This window comes from Hyperolius riggenbachi, chromosome 2 (genome assembly GCF_040937935.1).
Source record: "Hyperolius riggenbachi isolate aHypRig1 chromosome 2, aHypRig1.pri, whole genome shotgun sequence".
Lineage (NCBI taxonomy): Eukaryota > Metazoa > Chordata > Amphibia > Anura > Hyperoliidae > Hyperolius > Hyperolius riggenbachi.
Genome location: NC_090647.1, coordinates 251,711,862 through 251,728,949, shown reverse-complemented (window position 1 = coordinate 251,728,949; position 17,088 = coordinate 251,711,862). Strand labels below are relative to the sequence as shown.

General features: G+C 47.3%; 1 protein-coding gene across 2 annotated transcripts in view; it reads right to left on the bottom strand.

Moving 5' to 3' along the window:
• ZZEF1 (zinc finger ZZ-type and EF-hand domain containing 1) overlaps positions 1 to 17,088 on the bottom strand; it is a 226,841-nt gene that overhangs the window by 162,755 nt on the left and 46,998 nt on the right. The window contains exons 5-6 of one of the 2 annotated variants that reach the window (XM_068268505.1): positions 15,315 to 15,514; positions 156 to 366 (exon numbers count right to left, since the gene is read on the bottom strand). In XM_068268505.1, coding sequence (XP_068124606.1) covers positions 156 to 366; positions 15,315 to 15,514 — 411 coding nt within the window. Of the gene's footprint in view, positions 1 to 155; positions 367 to 2,591; positions 2,647 to 15,314; positions 15,515 to 17,088 lie in introns of those variants that run through there. The other variant, XM_068268506.1, reaches the window with a different exon arrangement.

The following is a 17,088-nucleotide window of genomic DNA, read 5'->3' as shown; positions in this document are numbered from 1 at the left end:
GGGTGCTTCATCTCTGGTTCACTTTAACAAAATGAAGCAAGAATCAATATGTCCTGTGAAATAAACATATTAAAATTAGGCCTGAGAAAACCAAAACAAAAAAGTGTGATTGTCCAAGATGAATCAAGAGTAACCATAGAATAACTTCTACTTACTGTGTGTGCTGCTGAACAGCCTGTGCCAATGCAGGATTGGTCTCCATGGAAGTAGTGACTAGGGATGTCAGCAGAGACAGATACCAAATAGCTGAGGCATCAGATATGGATACGACAGACTTTTTTATCTTTTGGTAACCAGTAGCCTGGAGGCCATGTATCCTAGTATCACAGCCATCGCTCAAGCAGCGCTTAATGTTTATCTGGACATCTGCATAAAAATTAAAACAACAATTATTCTTTGTCACCAGTTGCTTTAAATCTAACACAAACACACAAAAGGTGTTGGTCCATCAAAAATGTTATGAACATTCAAACCCACAAACTCACAAATGTGTCTGTTGACAGGCAGCCTACATTTCATGGAAAACCATAATGGGTGGGAGGAGTAAAATAGTCAACTCAGAGTGGTGCTTAAAAGAGTATACTGGAATGTGTTAAATAAACGCATACCCTTCCTGGTACTAGTAGCTACTGTAATAAATCTTTGATTATTGCTTTCTCCTTGCCTAGAACATACTTTAAAAAACACAGCTGGAACACATTTCTGCTACTGAAAATGCCATGTATCAAAGAACAGGTTTAAATGGGCTTATCAGAACTCTCAGTTACCTCAAATCTCTATTTGGTTTTTGAAAAATCAAATAACATGGCAAATTGAAACTCTACATAGGTAGCATGAGAACAAAAAATGGCAGATTACAGAAGGTTGAATCATGGCGTCCGTAACAATGCAGTTGACAGGACCAGGAGACATGTTTTAAAATAGTCTAATAATAAGATAGGTAGGGTTGAAGATGGCTTGCCCACCTAAGGATTTTCGACAAAAGGGAAGGGCAAATAGTAAATATTGGGCTTGATTCATTAAGTTGCACTGCGAAAGCAGCGCAGCTTAATGTGATGAGCGTGAGCTGTGCGCACGCTACGCGTGGTAGTGCAGCATAGCATGCGCTTTGACTGGCCCAACAGGCTGCCTGTCAAGTGACAGGCAGCCTATTGGGCCAATCAAAGTGCAAAGGATCACATTCTTCAAAGCCACTGGATCCCGGCAGGAGTGGAGTGGCAGTTATTAGCAAAGAGGGAGCGTAAGTTACCAGCGTATGCTACGCTGCACTACTGCCCTAGCATGTACACAGCTCACGAGCCTCACATTAAAGAGACTCTTATTTCTTCTATCCTATAAGTTCCTATACCTGTTCTAATGTGCTGTGGCATACTGCAGCCTTTTCTAGTTGCACTGTCTGGGCTCGTTTCCACTACAGCGAATCCGCATGCAGGCACTGCATGCGGATTCGCATAGGCAATACAAGTGGATGGGATTGTTTCCACTTGTGCGTCGTGCTTGTGCGCAGAGCCGTCAGATTTCGCGTGCGGCAGGAATGCGAATCACCCACAATGCTTTTAATAGGGAAATCGCATGCGGCTTTGTCATGCGGTTTTCCCCGCGATTTCGCATGTAATGCTATTGAAATTTACACAGGCAGTGACATGGTTAAAATTCGCCTGCTTCTTAGCCATGCGAAATTGCATGCGAAATCGCGGGGAAACCCGCATGCGGAAACGCATCCGCATGCGATTTCGTCTGCGGTGGAATCCAGGCGATTCCGCACTGCAACAGTGGAAACGAGCCCTCTCTGTAATAAATCTTATCTTCTTTCCTCTGTCGGGCTCAGGCTGGAATGTGTGGAATGTGCAGCACTGCTTATCATTGGCAGAAGCTTCACCCACCCTCTCCAAGCTCTCCTCTCAGCCTATCACACTCTGGTTAGCAGCCATGTCTTTTGTTTGTAAACACTGCCTAAAACTGGCAATTACAAGCCAGCATTGCAGCAGGGAGTGGCAGAAACAGCACAGAGGGGCCCGGGAGAACATAATGAATAAAATGGTATGCTTTTTATTGTAAGAATTTTAGAGTACAGATTTTCTTTAACTTAATGAATAAAGCCTATTAAAAGGTGAGGTAAATGAGTGAATCGTTTATTGAAAGTAACAAGAGGAAGATTCTATCCAAGAATTTAAAGAGGGGGTAAGGAGGGTATAAACTGGCCTCACAAGAGGCCTGAAAAGAACTGCACCTGTAGTTCTCCAAGGCAGGAAGAAAAGTTGCAGAAATTTCTCCTAGGAGATAATTTTTCATCTATGGTTTAAAATACCTTTTCTAGCACTCTGCAATTGAAAAGGTACAAAATAGTAGGCAAAAAAGTTGGTAAGGTGTGAAAATATCACCAAGGAGAAAGAGAATTGCATATGGCCAGCTGTCTCCAAGGGCCACATTACCAATTAATATAACAGCTATGCGCAAAAAGAAAAACAGAGCTGCACTATGTGCATAGTTAAAAACTGTAAACTTATTGTATGACTTTAAGAAAACTGCAACAGGTCACTAACCCTTTAAAGGAGTCGTCAGGCTATTTATCCTACCCCCGATCTACTTACCCGGGGCTTCCTCCAGCCCATTGCAGCTGACATGTCCCATGCCGCCGCTCGGCTCTCAGCTGTCGGCCTGGGGTCCCCGACAGTGTCTCGTCGGGCCTTCGAGTCACCGTCGAACTAAATTGGGGGTGGGGGGGATGTCAGAATAATAATGAGCACATTAATAAAAAGTACTAGAATAAGGAGACAGTATATAATGAGGGACAGTGTAGTAGGGGTTAGTGAAATAAATAGCCACACCTACTTTTAAAGACTAGGCCTCCTGAAAAATAAATGCAGGGGTTCCTCGACATCCAAAAAAATATTTGAAGGGGTTACTTGGGATCCCAAAATTATTTGCAGGGCTCCTCCAGGGTAAAAAGGTTGAGAAAGGCTGCACTAGACCCTTGGCATCCTCCAAAAACCTCATGCATCTTATCAGGTATCAACTAAGTTTCCATAAAGACAGGGGTCTAGTTAATAACCCGGACAAATGGGCAAAAAAAAAAGTGGGTTTTAATTATGGTAACATAATTTTAAAGCTATAATGGCTGAAAACTGACAAATAATGGTTTTTTTTCCATTTTTTTCCTTAATATTCCCGTTAAAGAGACTCCGTAACAAAAATTGCATCCTGTTTTTTATCATCCAAAAGCTATTCTAATGTGTTCTGGCTTACTGCAGCACGTTCTACTATCACCATCTCTGTAATAAATCAACTTATCTCTTTCTTGTCAGACTTGTCAGGCCTGTGTCTGGAAGGCTGCCAAGTTCTTCAGTGTTGTGGTTCTGCTATGAACCCCCTCTCTGCACACTGCCTGTGTGATATTTAGATTAGTGCAGCTTCTCTCTGTCCTATTATCTTTTACAAGCTGGATAAATCCTCCTCTGAGCTGGCTGGGCTTTCACATACTGAGGAATTACATACAGGCACAGCTGTCTGCACTCTGCAGGAAGAAATAGCCTGACACTTCAGTGGAAGATAGCTGCAGGGGGAAAGAAACACACAAATGATCTCTTGAGATTCAAAAGGATGGCTGTATACAGCCTGCTTGTGTATGGATGTATTTTCTATGTGTGGACATACTGTACATCAACCTACTTCCTGTTTTGGTGGCCATTTTGTTTGTTTATAAACAAACTTTTTAAAACTGTTTTTAACCACTTTTAATGCGGCGAGGAGCGGCAAAATTGTGACAGAGGGTAATAGGAGATGTCCCCTAACGCACTGGTATGTTTACTTTTGTGCGATTTTAACAATACAGATTCTCTTTAAAATGAATTTAGAATAAAATAGTTCTTAGCAAAATGTACAATCCAAAGAAAGCCCGATTGGTGGCGGTAAAAACTAGATATACACCATTTCATTGTGAGAAGTAGTGATAAAGTTATTGGCGAATGAATGGGAGGTGAAAATTGCTCGAATGCATAAGGTGAAAAAACACTAAAGGCTGAAGGTTAATCAGTAAATGCTATGCTGTGGAAGGTTGTTCAGATCTTGGAAAAGGTTGGTGGTGGAGGTTTATTTAAGTAAGACACTAATGCTATTTTTGGTGACTGATTAAGGAAAGTTCAAGTTTGGATAAGCAAGACTAAAGTGTAGGTTGAAATGTTGGGATTTATGGCAAAAGGGAGGTGTAGCAGGGAAGAGGGAATGTTGCAAGCAGGAGCAGACAGTAGCAAAGCAGTTGGTTACAGAGGACCACAACTGATTGATGGGGGAAAGGAATATAGTAAACTAAGCTTGGCTTAGGTGACTTGCATTTTAGCAGGTGGCTGATTTAGAAGTATTGGGAACTATAAAGGTACGGTAGATAAACTTCAGCTGTGGTTCTCTATTACGGTATATTCCATGTGTTGTACAGTTCTTCGAGGAGGTTAGAGTAATGTGATTGTACATTTCAACTTGTTAAAAAACGGTGGACAAAATAATATAAAACCTGCAGCCTATCTTTCCTCTTCAGGAGCCAGACACAAGGTTTTTTGTTTTTTTTAATGCAAGAGGGCAAACATTTCTTCATACTACTGTATTGTGTGAAGAGGTGTAAAACAGAGAGAGTCTGAAGCCATAAAAAATACCTCTTTTTATTGGCCAGATATCTTAAGCAATAAGATCATAGCTGATACGCCGCATCCCGCAGCAGAACAAGGTATTTATATCCCCAAAATCTGGGGCCAAATTCCATGACTTTCCAGGTCGTGGATTTTTCTGCCCGGGGGAGGCAGAGCTTTGCGCTGTAGCTTTGCCTCCAGTCCAGTCTCTCTCTGCCAATCTCCACCTCTCCCCGTCCTTCTCAGTGACAGAAGACTGAGAGGGGCAGGGAGAGGCGGAGATTGACAGGAGCAGAGGCAGAGCTACTGCGCAAAGCTCTGCCTCCTCCAGGAAGCGAACAGAGAATTTTGCCCCGGGGATTTGGGGGTATAAATACATAGTTCTGCTGCAGGGATGCGGCGTATCAGCTATGATCTTATTGCTGAAAAGGACTAGCCAGTAAAAAGAGGTATTTTTTTGGGCTTCTGACTCTCTTAAAAGAGTAACTGTTAGGCGTGAATTTAAAAAATAGTTTTCTATATTCCTCTTTAATCAAGCCTAAAAACATGCTAAAAAGGCACTGGCACATTAAAAAAGCATTCACATTTTTACATTAATATGATTTACAAATCATTGCCTCCCAGCTCCTAATTCGTACGAAGAGCCGCAGCAGTGAATGCTGGGCGGCTTTTTGTTTTCCTCTTCTCCTCCCTGTGCCTCCCCTTCATTTCATATTCCTCCCCTTTATGTAGTAGTGCAGCCTGATTGGCTGCTCTCTCTGCCCCTCACGTTTTCCCCAGCCACGCCTCTGCACCGCTCTGATTGGCAATACAGAGATGTCACCGACGTCATCTGTAGTTGCCGGAGGACTGAATACAAGACTGTTTGCGGCGGCTAATGCGGAACGTTAGTAGCGATCAGCTGATCAGAGCAGGCAGCAGCATAGAGGAACAAGTGCTGCACGGAGGTCTCACCACGCCGCTGGGGCAGACATACGACATGTCAGAAACCCCAAGGCTCAGGCAGAGATGAAGACAGACCTCTGTGCACAGCAGCACTCATCAGAAAAGGCGACAGCAGCTTTGTGTATATGTTACGGCCAGAACCCGAAGTGTGGCCACTTCTAGTTCTGGCCGGCCACTTCGGGTTCTGGCCGGCCAATGCGCGAAGTGGCCGCAGCGCTGCGGCCAATGTGAGAAATGTTTTGTTGACGCCGTCTCGCCGCGGCCAAATTGATGACAAACTTGCTTAATTTTAATGAAATGTAGCCGGCGGCAATGTAATAGATGAAGCCGCCGGCTTTCGCACTGCCTCTCCCCGATCCACCCTCCCTCCTCTCCCCGCCTCCCATTACAATACGTAGCAGCCGGGCGGGGACATGCAGCCGGAGAGTCGTTCGTCGCGGCAGGGGAATCCTGCCGTTCCTGCAGAGCGGGTGCTGGCAGAAGCGATGTCTGCAGCCTCCCCCGCTCTGCTGCCCCTGCTGCGACGAACGACTCTCCGGCTGCATGTCCCCGCCCGGCTGCTACGTATTGTAATGGGAGGCGGCGAGAGGAGGGAGGGGGGGATCGGGGAGAGGCAGTGCGCGAAAGCCGGCGGCTTCATCTATTCTATGACATTGCCGCCGGCTACATTTCATTAAAATTAAGCAAGTTTGTCATCAATTTGGCCGCGGCGAGACGGCTGTAAACATTCCATTTCTCACATTGGCCGCAGCGCTGCGGCCACTTCGCATATTGGCCGGCCAGAACCCGAAGTGGCCGGCCAGAACTAGAAGTGGCCACACTTCGGGTTCTGGCCGTAACATATACACTGCCCCCTCCCTCCTTTGAGTCCCGATAGCAAAGCACGGGGGAGGGAGAGAGTGCTGAATCATCCGAAGTGCAGGTGGGGAGAAGCAGAAGCAGGACTCTGTACAGAATAGAGATCAGGAAGCTGAAGGATCGGGTGCCTGGCTTAGAATAACTTCTGCTGCAGACAGTGACTTCAAGTCTGTGTGAGTACCTGGTCCTGACCTCCCACCCAGGCAGCAACATTAGATGGTGACCCCTTTGTTCCCTCCACCTACCATAGAGGCACTACAGCTCCCAGCTTGCCCACCTATACAGAGGCACTACAGCTCCCAGAATGCCCACCTATATAGAGGCTGCCCCCTCCATAGAGGCACTACAGCTCCTCGCATGCCGACGTCTATAGAAGGCAGTACAGCTCCCAGCATGCCCACCTCTGTAGAGGCACTATAGCTCCCAGCATGCCCACCTCTGTAGAGGCACTATAGCTCCCAACATGCCCACCTCTGTAGAGGCACTACAGCTCCTAGCATGCCCCTCTTCCCTCTGTGTATAGTCGTCCATGACGCCTTTGCAGAGTATTCGCAGCGGAGTGCCCTCATCTGTCCCTCTGACGTACTCCTCTGGGTGCCTCCGTCTTCATCCACACAGACGCCTCATCTCCATGACCCAGTGGCACACGAGTAATGTACATGCCGCCAGGTCATGGAGATGAGGCATCCACAAGGATGATGCACACAGACTGAAGGAGGAGCATTCCGTTTGGACAGGTGAGTGCGTCTTGCTGCGAATACTCTGCAGGGACACCGCAGACCGCTATACACATTGGGGGGATGGGGTCGGCAGCCAGCTCTTGGGCCCTGGGGACACCCCAATACTATATGGAGGGGAATGCTGGGAGCTGTGGTGCCTTTATGGAGAGGTGGAGCATGATGGGAACTGTAGTGCTTCTATGGAGGGGCAAACTGGAAGCTGTGGCGCTTCTATAGGTGGGGGGTGCACATGTTTGGGGCTGTTTGCCCATACGGAAACGGGCCCTGGCTAGCCCTTCAATTGTTACCATCCCCTACCCTGGCTGATTATTTACCCTGAACATCCCCTCAGTTCTGACCGCACTTCTTTATCTTCTCTATCCTTTCTTACCTCACCCCAGCCTGCCTCTCCTCCCCTCTCCATAGGACAGTACATGCATCCTCCTGCCTCTCCCCTCTCCATAGGACAGTACATGTAGCCTCCTGCCTCTCCTCCCCTCTCCATAGGACAGTACATGCATCCTCCTGCCTCTCCCCTCTCCATAGGACAGTACATGCTGCCTCCTGCCTCTCCTCCCCTCTCCATAGGACAGTACATGCAGCCCCCTGCCTCCCCTCTCCATAGGACAGTACATGTAGCCTCCTGCCTCTCCTCCCCTCTCCATAGGACAGTACATGCAGCCCCCTGCCTCCCCTCTCCATAGGACAGTACATGTAGCCTCCTGCCTCTCCTCCCCTCTCCATAGGACAGTACATGCAGCCTCCTGCCTCTCCTCCCCTCTCCATAGGACAGTACATGCAGCCTCCTGCCTCTCCTCCCCTCCCCTCCCCATAGCACAGTACATGCAGCCTCCTGCCTCTCCTCCCCTCTCCATAGGACAGTACATGCAGCCTCCTGCCTCTCCTCCCCTCTCCATAGGACAGTACATGCTGCCTCCTGCCTCTCCTCCCCTCTCCATAGGACAGTACATGCTGCCTCCTGCCTCTCCTCCCCTCTCCATAGGACAGTACATGCAGCCCCCTGCCTCCCCTCTCCATAGGACAGTACATGCAGCCTCCTGCCTCTCCTCTCCATAGCACAGTACATGCAGCCCCCTGCCTCTCCTCTCCATAGGACAGTACATGCATCCTCCTGCCTCTCCTCCCCTCTCCATAGCACAGTACATGCAGCCTCCTGCCTCTCCTCCCCTCTCCATAGGACAGTACATGCAGCCTCCTGCCTCTCCTCCCCTCTCCATAGGACAGTACATGCAGCCTCCTGCCTCTCCTCTCCATAGCACAGTACATGCAGCCCCCTGCCTCTCCTCTCCATAGGACAGTACATGCATCCTCCTGCCTCTCCTCCCCTCTCTATAGCACAGTACATGCAGCCTCCTGCCTCTCCTCCCCTCTCCATAGGACAGTACATGCAGCCTCCTGCCTCTCCTCCCCTCTCCATAGGATAGTACATGCAGCCTCCTGCCTCTCCTCCCCTCCCCTCCCCATAGCACAGTACATGCATCCTCCTGCCTCTCCCCTCGCCATAGGACAGTACATGTAGCCTCCTGCCTCTCCTCCCCTCTCCATAGGACAGTACATGCATCCTCCTGCCTCTCCCCTCTCCATAGGACAGTACATGCTGCCTCCTGCCTCTCCTCCCCTCTCCATAGGACAGTACATGCAGCCCCCTGCCTCCCCTCTCCATAGGACAGTACATGTAGCCTCCTGCCTCTCCTCCCCTCTCCATAGGACAGTACATGCAGCCTCCTGCCTCTCCTCCCCTCTCCATAGGACAGTACATGCAGCCTCCTGTCTCTCCTCCCCTCCCCTCCCCATAGCACAGTACATGCAGCCTCCTGCCTCTCCTCCCCTCTCCATAGGACAGTACATGCAGCCTCCTGCCTCTCCTCCCCTCTCCATAGGACAGTACATGCTGCCTCCTGCCTCTCCTCCCCTCTCCATAGGACAGTACATGTAGCCTCCTGCCTCTCCTCCCCTCTCCATAGGACAGTACATGCTGCCTCCTGCCTCTCCTCCCCTCTCCATAGGACAGTACATGCAGCCCCCTGCCTCCCCTCTCCATAGGACAGTACATGTAGCCTCCTGCCTCTCCTCCCCTCTCCATAGGACAGTACATGCTGCCTCCTGCCTCTCCTCCCCTCTCCATAGGACAGTACATGCTGCCTCCTGCCTCTCCTCCCCTCTCCATAGGACAGTACATGCAGCCCCCTGCCTCCCCTCTCCATAGGACAGTACATGTAGCCTCCTGCCTCTCCTCCCCTCTCCATAGGACAGTACATGCAGCCTCCTGCCTCTCCTCCCCTCTCCATAGGACAGTACATGCAGCCCCCTGCCTCTCCTCCCCTCTCCATAGCACAGTACATGCAGCCTCCTCTCCCCTCTCCATAGGACAGTACATGCAGCCTCCTGCCTCTCCTCTCCATAGGACAGTACATGCAGCCTCCTCTCTCCTCTCCATAGGACAGTACATGCAGTCCCCTCTCCATAGAACAGTACATGCAGCTTCCCGCCTCTCCTCCCCTCTCCATAGGACAGTACATGCAGCCTCCTGCCTCTCCTTCCCTCTCCATAGGACAGTACATGCAGCCACTTGCCTCTCCATAGGACAGTAACTGTTCAGATTGAACATGTTGGTAACAATCAATCTGGCTGATAAATCTGCCTAATAATTGTATGGCGTGTAGAATTGTATGGTTTGTAGCTAGCATTAAAATGCATTGTCATGGAAAGAGGCTCTCTGCTTGAGGCAAGCGCAATTGTAGTGTTCGATATAGGAGCTATTTTACACAGGTACACCCATGACAAACTGCAACAATATAAGTGTGCTGAGGAGCTTTGACATAACAAATTGTTTGGTCTGTCTATCATTAGCCAGTAACTGCTCATGCTGTCACACACCTCTAAAGAGGATTCAGTGTGCATGAAAAGTAATGTGTTATCAAGTGCAGTCTTTAGGCTAGGTCACTGCTGCACAAACCTACATGCAGAATCACTTGCCCTCTTTTTGACATCCTGTCCTCAAACATAAACAAGCTCTGCAGAGTCGCACAATGATGATGTATGAGAAGCCATAGCTTGGTGGGAGTGTCTGAGGGCTGGGAAAAGGGAGTGCTAATGCATACTAAATCAAAAGGAGGAGGGCAAACAGTAAGGGAGGATATGACATCACGATTGGCTTCACACACAGTCTTCCTAAAATGGAAACTCTCAGGAATAGAAATCTCTTTATGTACTATATAACTAGCTGCAAAACAAAACATGGACAGTGCAATGCATATGTTATGTAAGTACAGCAAGTATTTATCTACTTATACATGTGGGTTTTTTTTCGGAGAAGTATGCCTAACAGCTCCTCTTTAACTACCCTGAAAAAGACATTATGGATAGCATTAAGGAGAAACTAACACAAAAATATGCACTGACTCACAAGAAGAAATACTTTTCGCCTAGAAATTCCTTTATCTGCCAATTAGCTTGCAGGTGTTTGTTTAACCAGCAAACTGAGTTTTTGATTGCCTATTTTGCACATCACAAGTTATAAATTCTTCCACTACAAAAAAAAAAAAAAAAAAAAAAAAGCAGAACATTTTCTAGTTTTGTTTCCATAAACAACATGAACCTTTGACACGGCGATATCTGACCAATCAGTCTAGAGCACTAAACAATAGTCTAAACACTCAAGCAAGTCACACACAGCTAAACAAAGCAACAAGGCAAACTACCAACTGCACACTGGTTCATAAACAATCATGGGACAACACCCCAAAAAAATAACATACCAAGCCAAACAAAAGGCATTACACTTTATACTCAAAAGCCCAACATACAACTTTAGCTTTTGTCCTACACAGAGATAGGCCAGTTTTAACCTTTAGATCTCCTGCCTATCTGTAAAAAGGAAGCCAAGACATCAGTAACTGGAAGTTAAAGCAATTAAAACTGCTCCGGGTGTTGGTACCCTAACAAAAAATAATGACTTGGCTATTTTATGGTTGTAAAATTTTCTAAACAAACTCGTTTAACAAAACATGTGGAAATGGGCACAGAGAGGAAGGATTAACTTCCATTGTCTGCGTCTAAAACATAACCCTTTCTGTACTAGAAGGCTCTGGATCAGAGCATTTGTCCCCTTTTTTCGGCTGTCATCACTGTGACTGTCTCACAGTGATCACAGTGTCAGGAGCCACTGTCATTAGACAGCTGAGTGAACTGAATGCAGCAGAGGTGACGGGAGCGCATGGTGAAGGGACATTGAAGTCTACGCCCTGGCAGGAATAAGAGGCTCCAAACAGGGTAAAGATTTCAATCACCTGCATCCACAAATGATAAAAGTAATTTATGTTTACTGCTGACTGGGTGGTCTAAAAGCCAGGCCGTAACCATGCACTACATTTACCCAAAAGTATACATAGGTTGTGCTCTGGGGTAATTATGCCAGTCAGTGAATTCATAATAGTAAGTGAAGTTGACAAAAAATAATAAATCCTACATAAACAAGCCTAATTAAAAGGGATACTGTGGGGGGGGGGGGGAGGGGGTGTCGGGGGAAAATGAGTTGAAGTTACCCGGGGCTTGTAATGGTCACCCGCAGGCATCCTGTGCCCGCGCAGCCACTCCCCAATGCTCCGGCCCCATCTCCGGGTCACTTCTGGAATTTCAGACTTTAAAGTATGAAAACCACTGCGCTTGTGTTGCCATGTCCTCGCTTCCCCTGATGTCACCAGGAGCGCACGGTGCAGGCACAGACCATACTGGACCTGCGCAGTACGCTCCTGGTGCCATCAGCGGGAGTGAGGATACGGCAACGCAGGCGCAGTGGTTTTCAGACTTTAAAGTCTGAAATTCCAGAAGTGACCCGGAGGCGGGGCCAGAGCATTGGGGAGTGGCTGCACAGGCACAGGATGCCTGCGGGGGACCATTACAAGCCCCGGGTAACTTCAACTCATTTCCCCCCGACCCCACTACAGTATCCCTTTAAGTTAATGAAAGCATAAATGCATGTTTGACAAGCATTCAAACGAATTTATGGAAAATGCAAAGCAACTCGGCACCAGTGGGTTAGAGGTGTGCATGGATACAACTCCTGGAATCTTCCATTTAAATCAGTGCCGTCCAACTTCACGGGCATGGAGGGCTTTTTTTTTTTTCAGACCCCATGGTGGAGGGCCGAAAGCTCTTGCTAGAGCCGCAGATCCCCCCCCCCAGGAAAAAAAATGCAATTAAAGGACAATTAGATTGGCAGCACTTCGGGCCAAAAAATGGATGTGGCCATGGACCAGAATGTGGGTGTGGCCACGGGTGGAGACAAATTTACATGAACTTAGCAATGGTGGGACATTAGATTAGGACAGTGGTGGCGAACCTTTTGGAGGCCGAGTGCCCAAACTGCAACCCGAAAGTCACTTATCTATCGCAAAGTGGCAACAGCAATTTTAACTACATACAAACGTTTTAACTCATACATGAACATTATGGAAAATCCAAGTTAAAAATAAATTGTGAAGATTAACAACTTCATCCATCCTACTCCTGAAAAATGTATTTTTTTTTAGAACCTCCCAGTTTTATTTTCAGTTTTAAAAAGCTAAAAAAGTAGGTTTAATCCTATTGTCTCATATGATAAGGATTCAGCTTTTCCATAGTCTCGCAGTTCGCAATCATGTGACCCCCAACAAGACAAATTCAGCAATCATGAGGCCCCCAACAAATCATGAGGCCTCCAACAAGACAAATTCAGCAATCATGAGGCCCCCAACAAGACACATTCAGCAATCATGAGGCCCCCCAACAGAACAAATTCAGCAATCATGAGGCCCCCAACAAGACAAATTCAGCAATCATGAGGCCCCCAACAAGACAAATTTAGCAATCATGAGGCCCCCAACAAGACACATTCAGCAATCTTGAGGCCCCCAACAAGACAAATTCAGCAATCATGATGCCCCCAACAAATGAGGCCCCAACAAGACAAATTCAGCAATCATGAGACACCCAACACGACAAATTCAGCAGTCATGAGGCACATAAATAGACAGTATTTCACACAAAATAGGCAGAATGCTCCTTTAATATGGTAGACACCTCTCACTTGGCTTCTAAATTCTCCTCTACTGGCTGCTGTGCCTGGCTGGCCTGGCAATGCTGTTTTTGGCTGGATTGGGGATGATGTGTGGGCTGAAAGGCCTTGCGGTGATGCTGTGGTGTGGCCGGATGAGGTCGTTACAGGTGTCTGCCCAGTTAGATAGTGACAGGTGCCCCCCCCCCCCCCAGCTGAGGTAGTGACAGGTACCCCCCCCCCAGTTGTGCAGTTGAGGTAGTGACAGGTGCCCCCCCCCCCAGTTGAGGTAGTGACAGGTGCCCCCCCAGCTGAGGTAGTGACAGGTGCCCCCCCCCCCAGTTGAGGTAGTGACAGGTGCCCCCCCCCAGTTGAGGTAGTGACAGGTGTCCCCCCAGATGAGGTAGTGACAGGTGTCCCCCCAGATGAGGTAGTGACAGGTGTCCCCCCAGATGAGGTAGTGACAGGTGTCCCCCCAGATGAGGTAGTGACAGGTGTCCCCCCAGATGAGGTAGTGACAGGTGTCCCCCCAGATGAGGTAGTGACAGGTGTCCCCCCAGATGAGGTAGTGACAGGTGTCCTCCCAGTTAGATAGCGAGGTGTCCAGTGCCTCGCCCGTTACCTCAGACCAGCGCTGCCCGCCAATGCTCTCTCCTCTGTCCCCGCTAGCGCTGCCTCACAGCTCAGACCTCACAGATCGCGGCGAGCGAAGCAAGCAGAGTGCGCATGGCACCCATGCGGCTGAAACTTCAAATGCAGAAGTGACTAATGATGTCACTTCCGCAAGTGACGTACTCCGTGTATGCGGGTACCATGCGCACGCTGTTTGCTTCAGTTGCCGCAAACTGTGAGGTCTGAGCTGTGAGGCAGCGGCAGCGGGGACACAGGAAAGGGCACTATATGAGGGCGCAGGCATGGCGCCCATAGCGCAAGCCATGCCTGCATCTCAGGGAGACGAGCGGGCCGCAGCAGGAGGCGGCCAGTGCTGATCTGAATGATCTGCAGTCTTGATAGAAGCAATACATTTATTAATTTATTAAAAGTTAAAAAGCAGCATAAATGACAAGTGCCAGATCTAACAATATGATCACCGCAAGCCTTTCCCCCATACAGTTTACCACCACTCGTACTACTAGTCACAAGCGGATAAACACCGATCTAGTACCATGTGACTAGTATATTAATGCCCTGCCGACCAATCGCAGAAGTGCCGCCAGCTGGTAAACTGTATGGGGAAAAGGCTTATGGTGATCATATGATAATAATGACTAATGACGCTGGAAGGGGCGTATATCCCTGGTGTTTACACTGGGGTATTGGAGGTGAATGCCTCACGTTGATTTGTGGCCATTAATACCTTAAAGAGGAACTTCAGCCTAAACAAACATACTGTCATTAAGTTACATTAGTTATATTAAAATAGATATGTAACAATCTCTTACCCACCCCGTTTTAAAAAAGCAGGAAAATGTTTGTTATTTTATGAGGGCATCCATCTTTTTGGTTGAAAGGAGGTGACAGGAAGCATGAGAAACAGTTCCAACTGTACTGTGTCCTGATCACCTCTCCCAGATGCATGCAGCGCTGCACTACTCAACTAGACAGAACGGGACAGCTCTGCAATGTAAAAATGCATGCAGCTGTGCATTGTCAGAATGCACTATTGTGCAGCGCATAAGTGTGCCTATCAGACAGTGCTGTCCGTGGACTGTATCATGTCCCAGTGAATCATACACTAATTCATGTTGTTGAAATCCACTCAGCAAAAGCTCCTAACTGTTTGGTCTGATGCTGAAGTCCCATTTGAATCCTGGGCCCTGAAAAGAATAAACATACCGTAGTTTCCCTTGCATGTGTGGTGCTGAAGTCTGCCTGGTAACTGAGCAATGTCTTATAAAAACTAAATTACATACAAACTGACAGCATTTACTCGTGACTGAGCTAGATTTTACTGAATTTTCAAGATGAAGCTAATCTAAGGCAAGATGTATTGTCTACATATACAATTTTTATCTATACTGAAAAAATACAAGTAGACACATTTTTAAGCCCATCTATATATAAAAAGTAAATGTATTCTATATAGAACAATGCACTTCAGTTACTGGATTGACTCACACATCTGACAAATGTTAGCGTTTTCCAGCAATGTCACATAGCCTGTAATATGGCTGGGAATGTGGACTTCGCGAACAACCTGTAGGTTACTGGGATTCCGTCCCACAGCCACAGACACCTGCTGGGGCATGTAGCTCTGATCCCCAGCACACACGGCAATGGAGAGGTGTCTCAGTACAACATCCGGCTTCAGTCGTAACCTGACAGGAGAGGAAAAAACAAAGCACCATAAGAATATGTACACAGGAAATCCATTGGAATCAGCAGCAGATGTAATGTTTGCTCACTCGAACTACAACATAGAGGAGGAGAACTGCACAAGGAAGGCCAGCTTGTCTACATGCAAAGTGAACTGAAAATGCTTCAGAAAACATTCCAACTGTGCTTCTGAAAGTCTAAATACACAATAATAACCTTAGATTGGAGGAAACCGAGGGCGTAAAACCTAACATTTAATAAATAGTTTAAAAGCATTGGTCATTACAAAACATTTTTGTGTGAAGTGTGACTTAGCAGTGGATTGTTAGGTGGGGTATTTTTCTATCTTAGAAAGGTAAAGCGGCGCTCAACATCCCCTCTGCAAGAGATTGTCCTCAGTATAATAATCAATCTTCCCAGAATTCCACATAGTTCACTGGATCCTCATATATAAAACCAAAGCGCTCACCAGATTTTATGGCCGATCAATTACAATCAGCAAATCACGCTTGTGGCCCAGCCAGTAACTCCCGGATCTTTCAATATCCTTCAGCTTCTTCACACATGTAATAAAAAGTAAGGTGCAAGCACATAGCGTAATACTGTTTTGATTTTAAATACAGTTATATCCACCAGTGCACTTCCAACCACTGTTCCAATGTCACCCAGTGTGTCCTCCACCAGACCAGTAATGCAAGCCTCTCACCAGATACAATGCGCTGACCGACAGGGACCAGCATCAACAGCGTGTGGCATCAGCCAATTTCTTTCTCCACAGTTTGGATCATACAGCCTAAGACTCAGAGAGATCTCGACATAGCGTAATACTGTCTTTATTTTAAAAAATGTAAAAGTAGTGCACTTACAAACATCAAAGATCAATGCGCATTAAGAACAGCATGTAGCGTCTTCCGTGCTCCGCAGGCCACGCCCTACTAGTTTCGTCACTTGACTCATCAGGGGCTTGGCCTATCGGAGCTGAAGACGCTCTTTTAAGTTTCTCCTATGCATAATGCAGCCAGATGCGCTGCTTCCATTCGCCGTGCGCTGTCATCTGACCAAAAAGTGTGACCTGATTGGTCCGCAATGGGAGCTTGAATACTACACTCCCCATAATCCTCTCGGATAATACTCCTCCCCTCCCTTGGCCAATGGATGTTTAGTTATATTAGTGCTAGCCCTGATTGGTCCGTGGCGTGCACTTGGGAGCTCCAATCCCCCACAAGCCTCTCGAGATTAAACACGCACTGCCCACGTGACCACAGTTTCTTTATATTGGTCCTGGCCATACACTACATGTCCCAGAGTTCAATATGAATCAGTTACTCACACTCACAGCAAAAAGAATAAAGAATAAATTATTAAGTGGATGATGTACAGTGTGGGGTTTATCAAAACTGATTATATTTGTAGTATCGATGTAATTATTGTTGCTGTAGATGAAATTCTGATTATTGGAATATGAAGTTATAATACAGCTTTATGCAGCTTTCATGAGCCGGCCAGGTATGATCCATTGTCCGGTATTAAGTTTATTGAGCATTAAACATTAGGTAAGTGCGCTTATCATATGCCC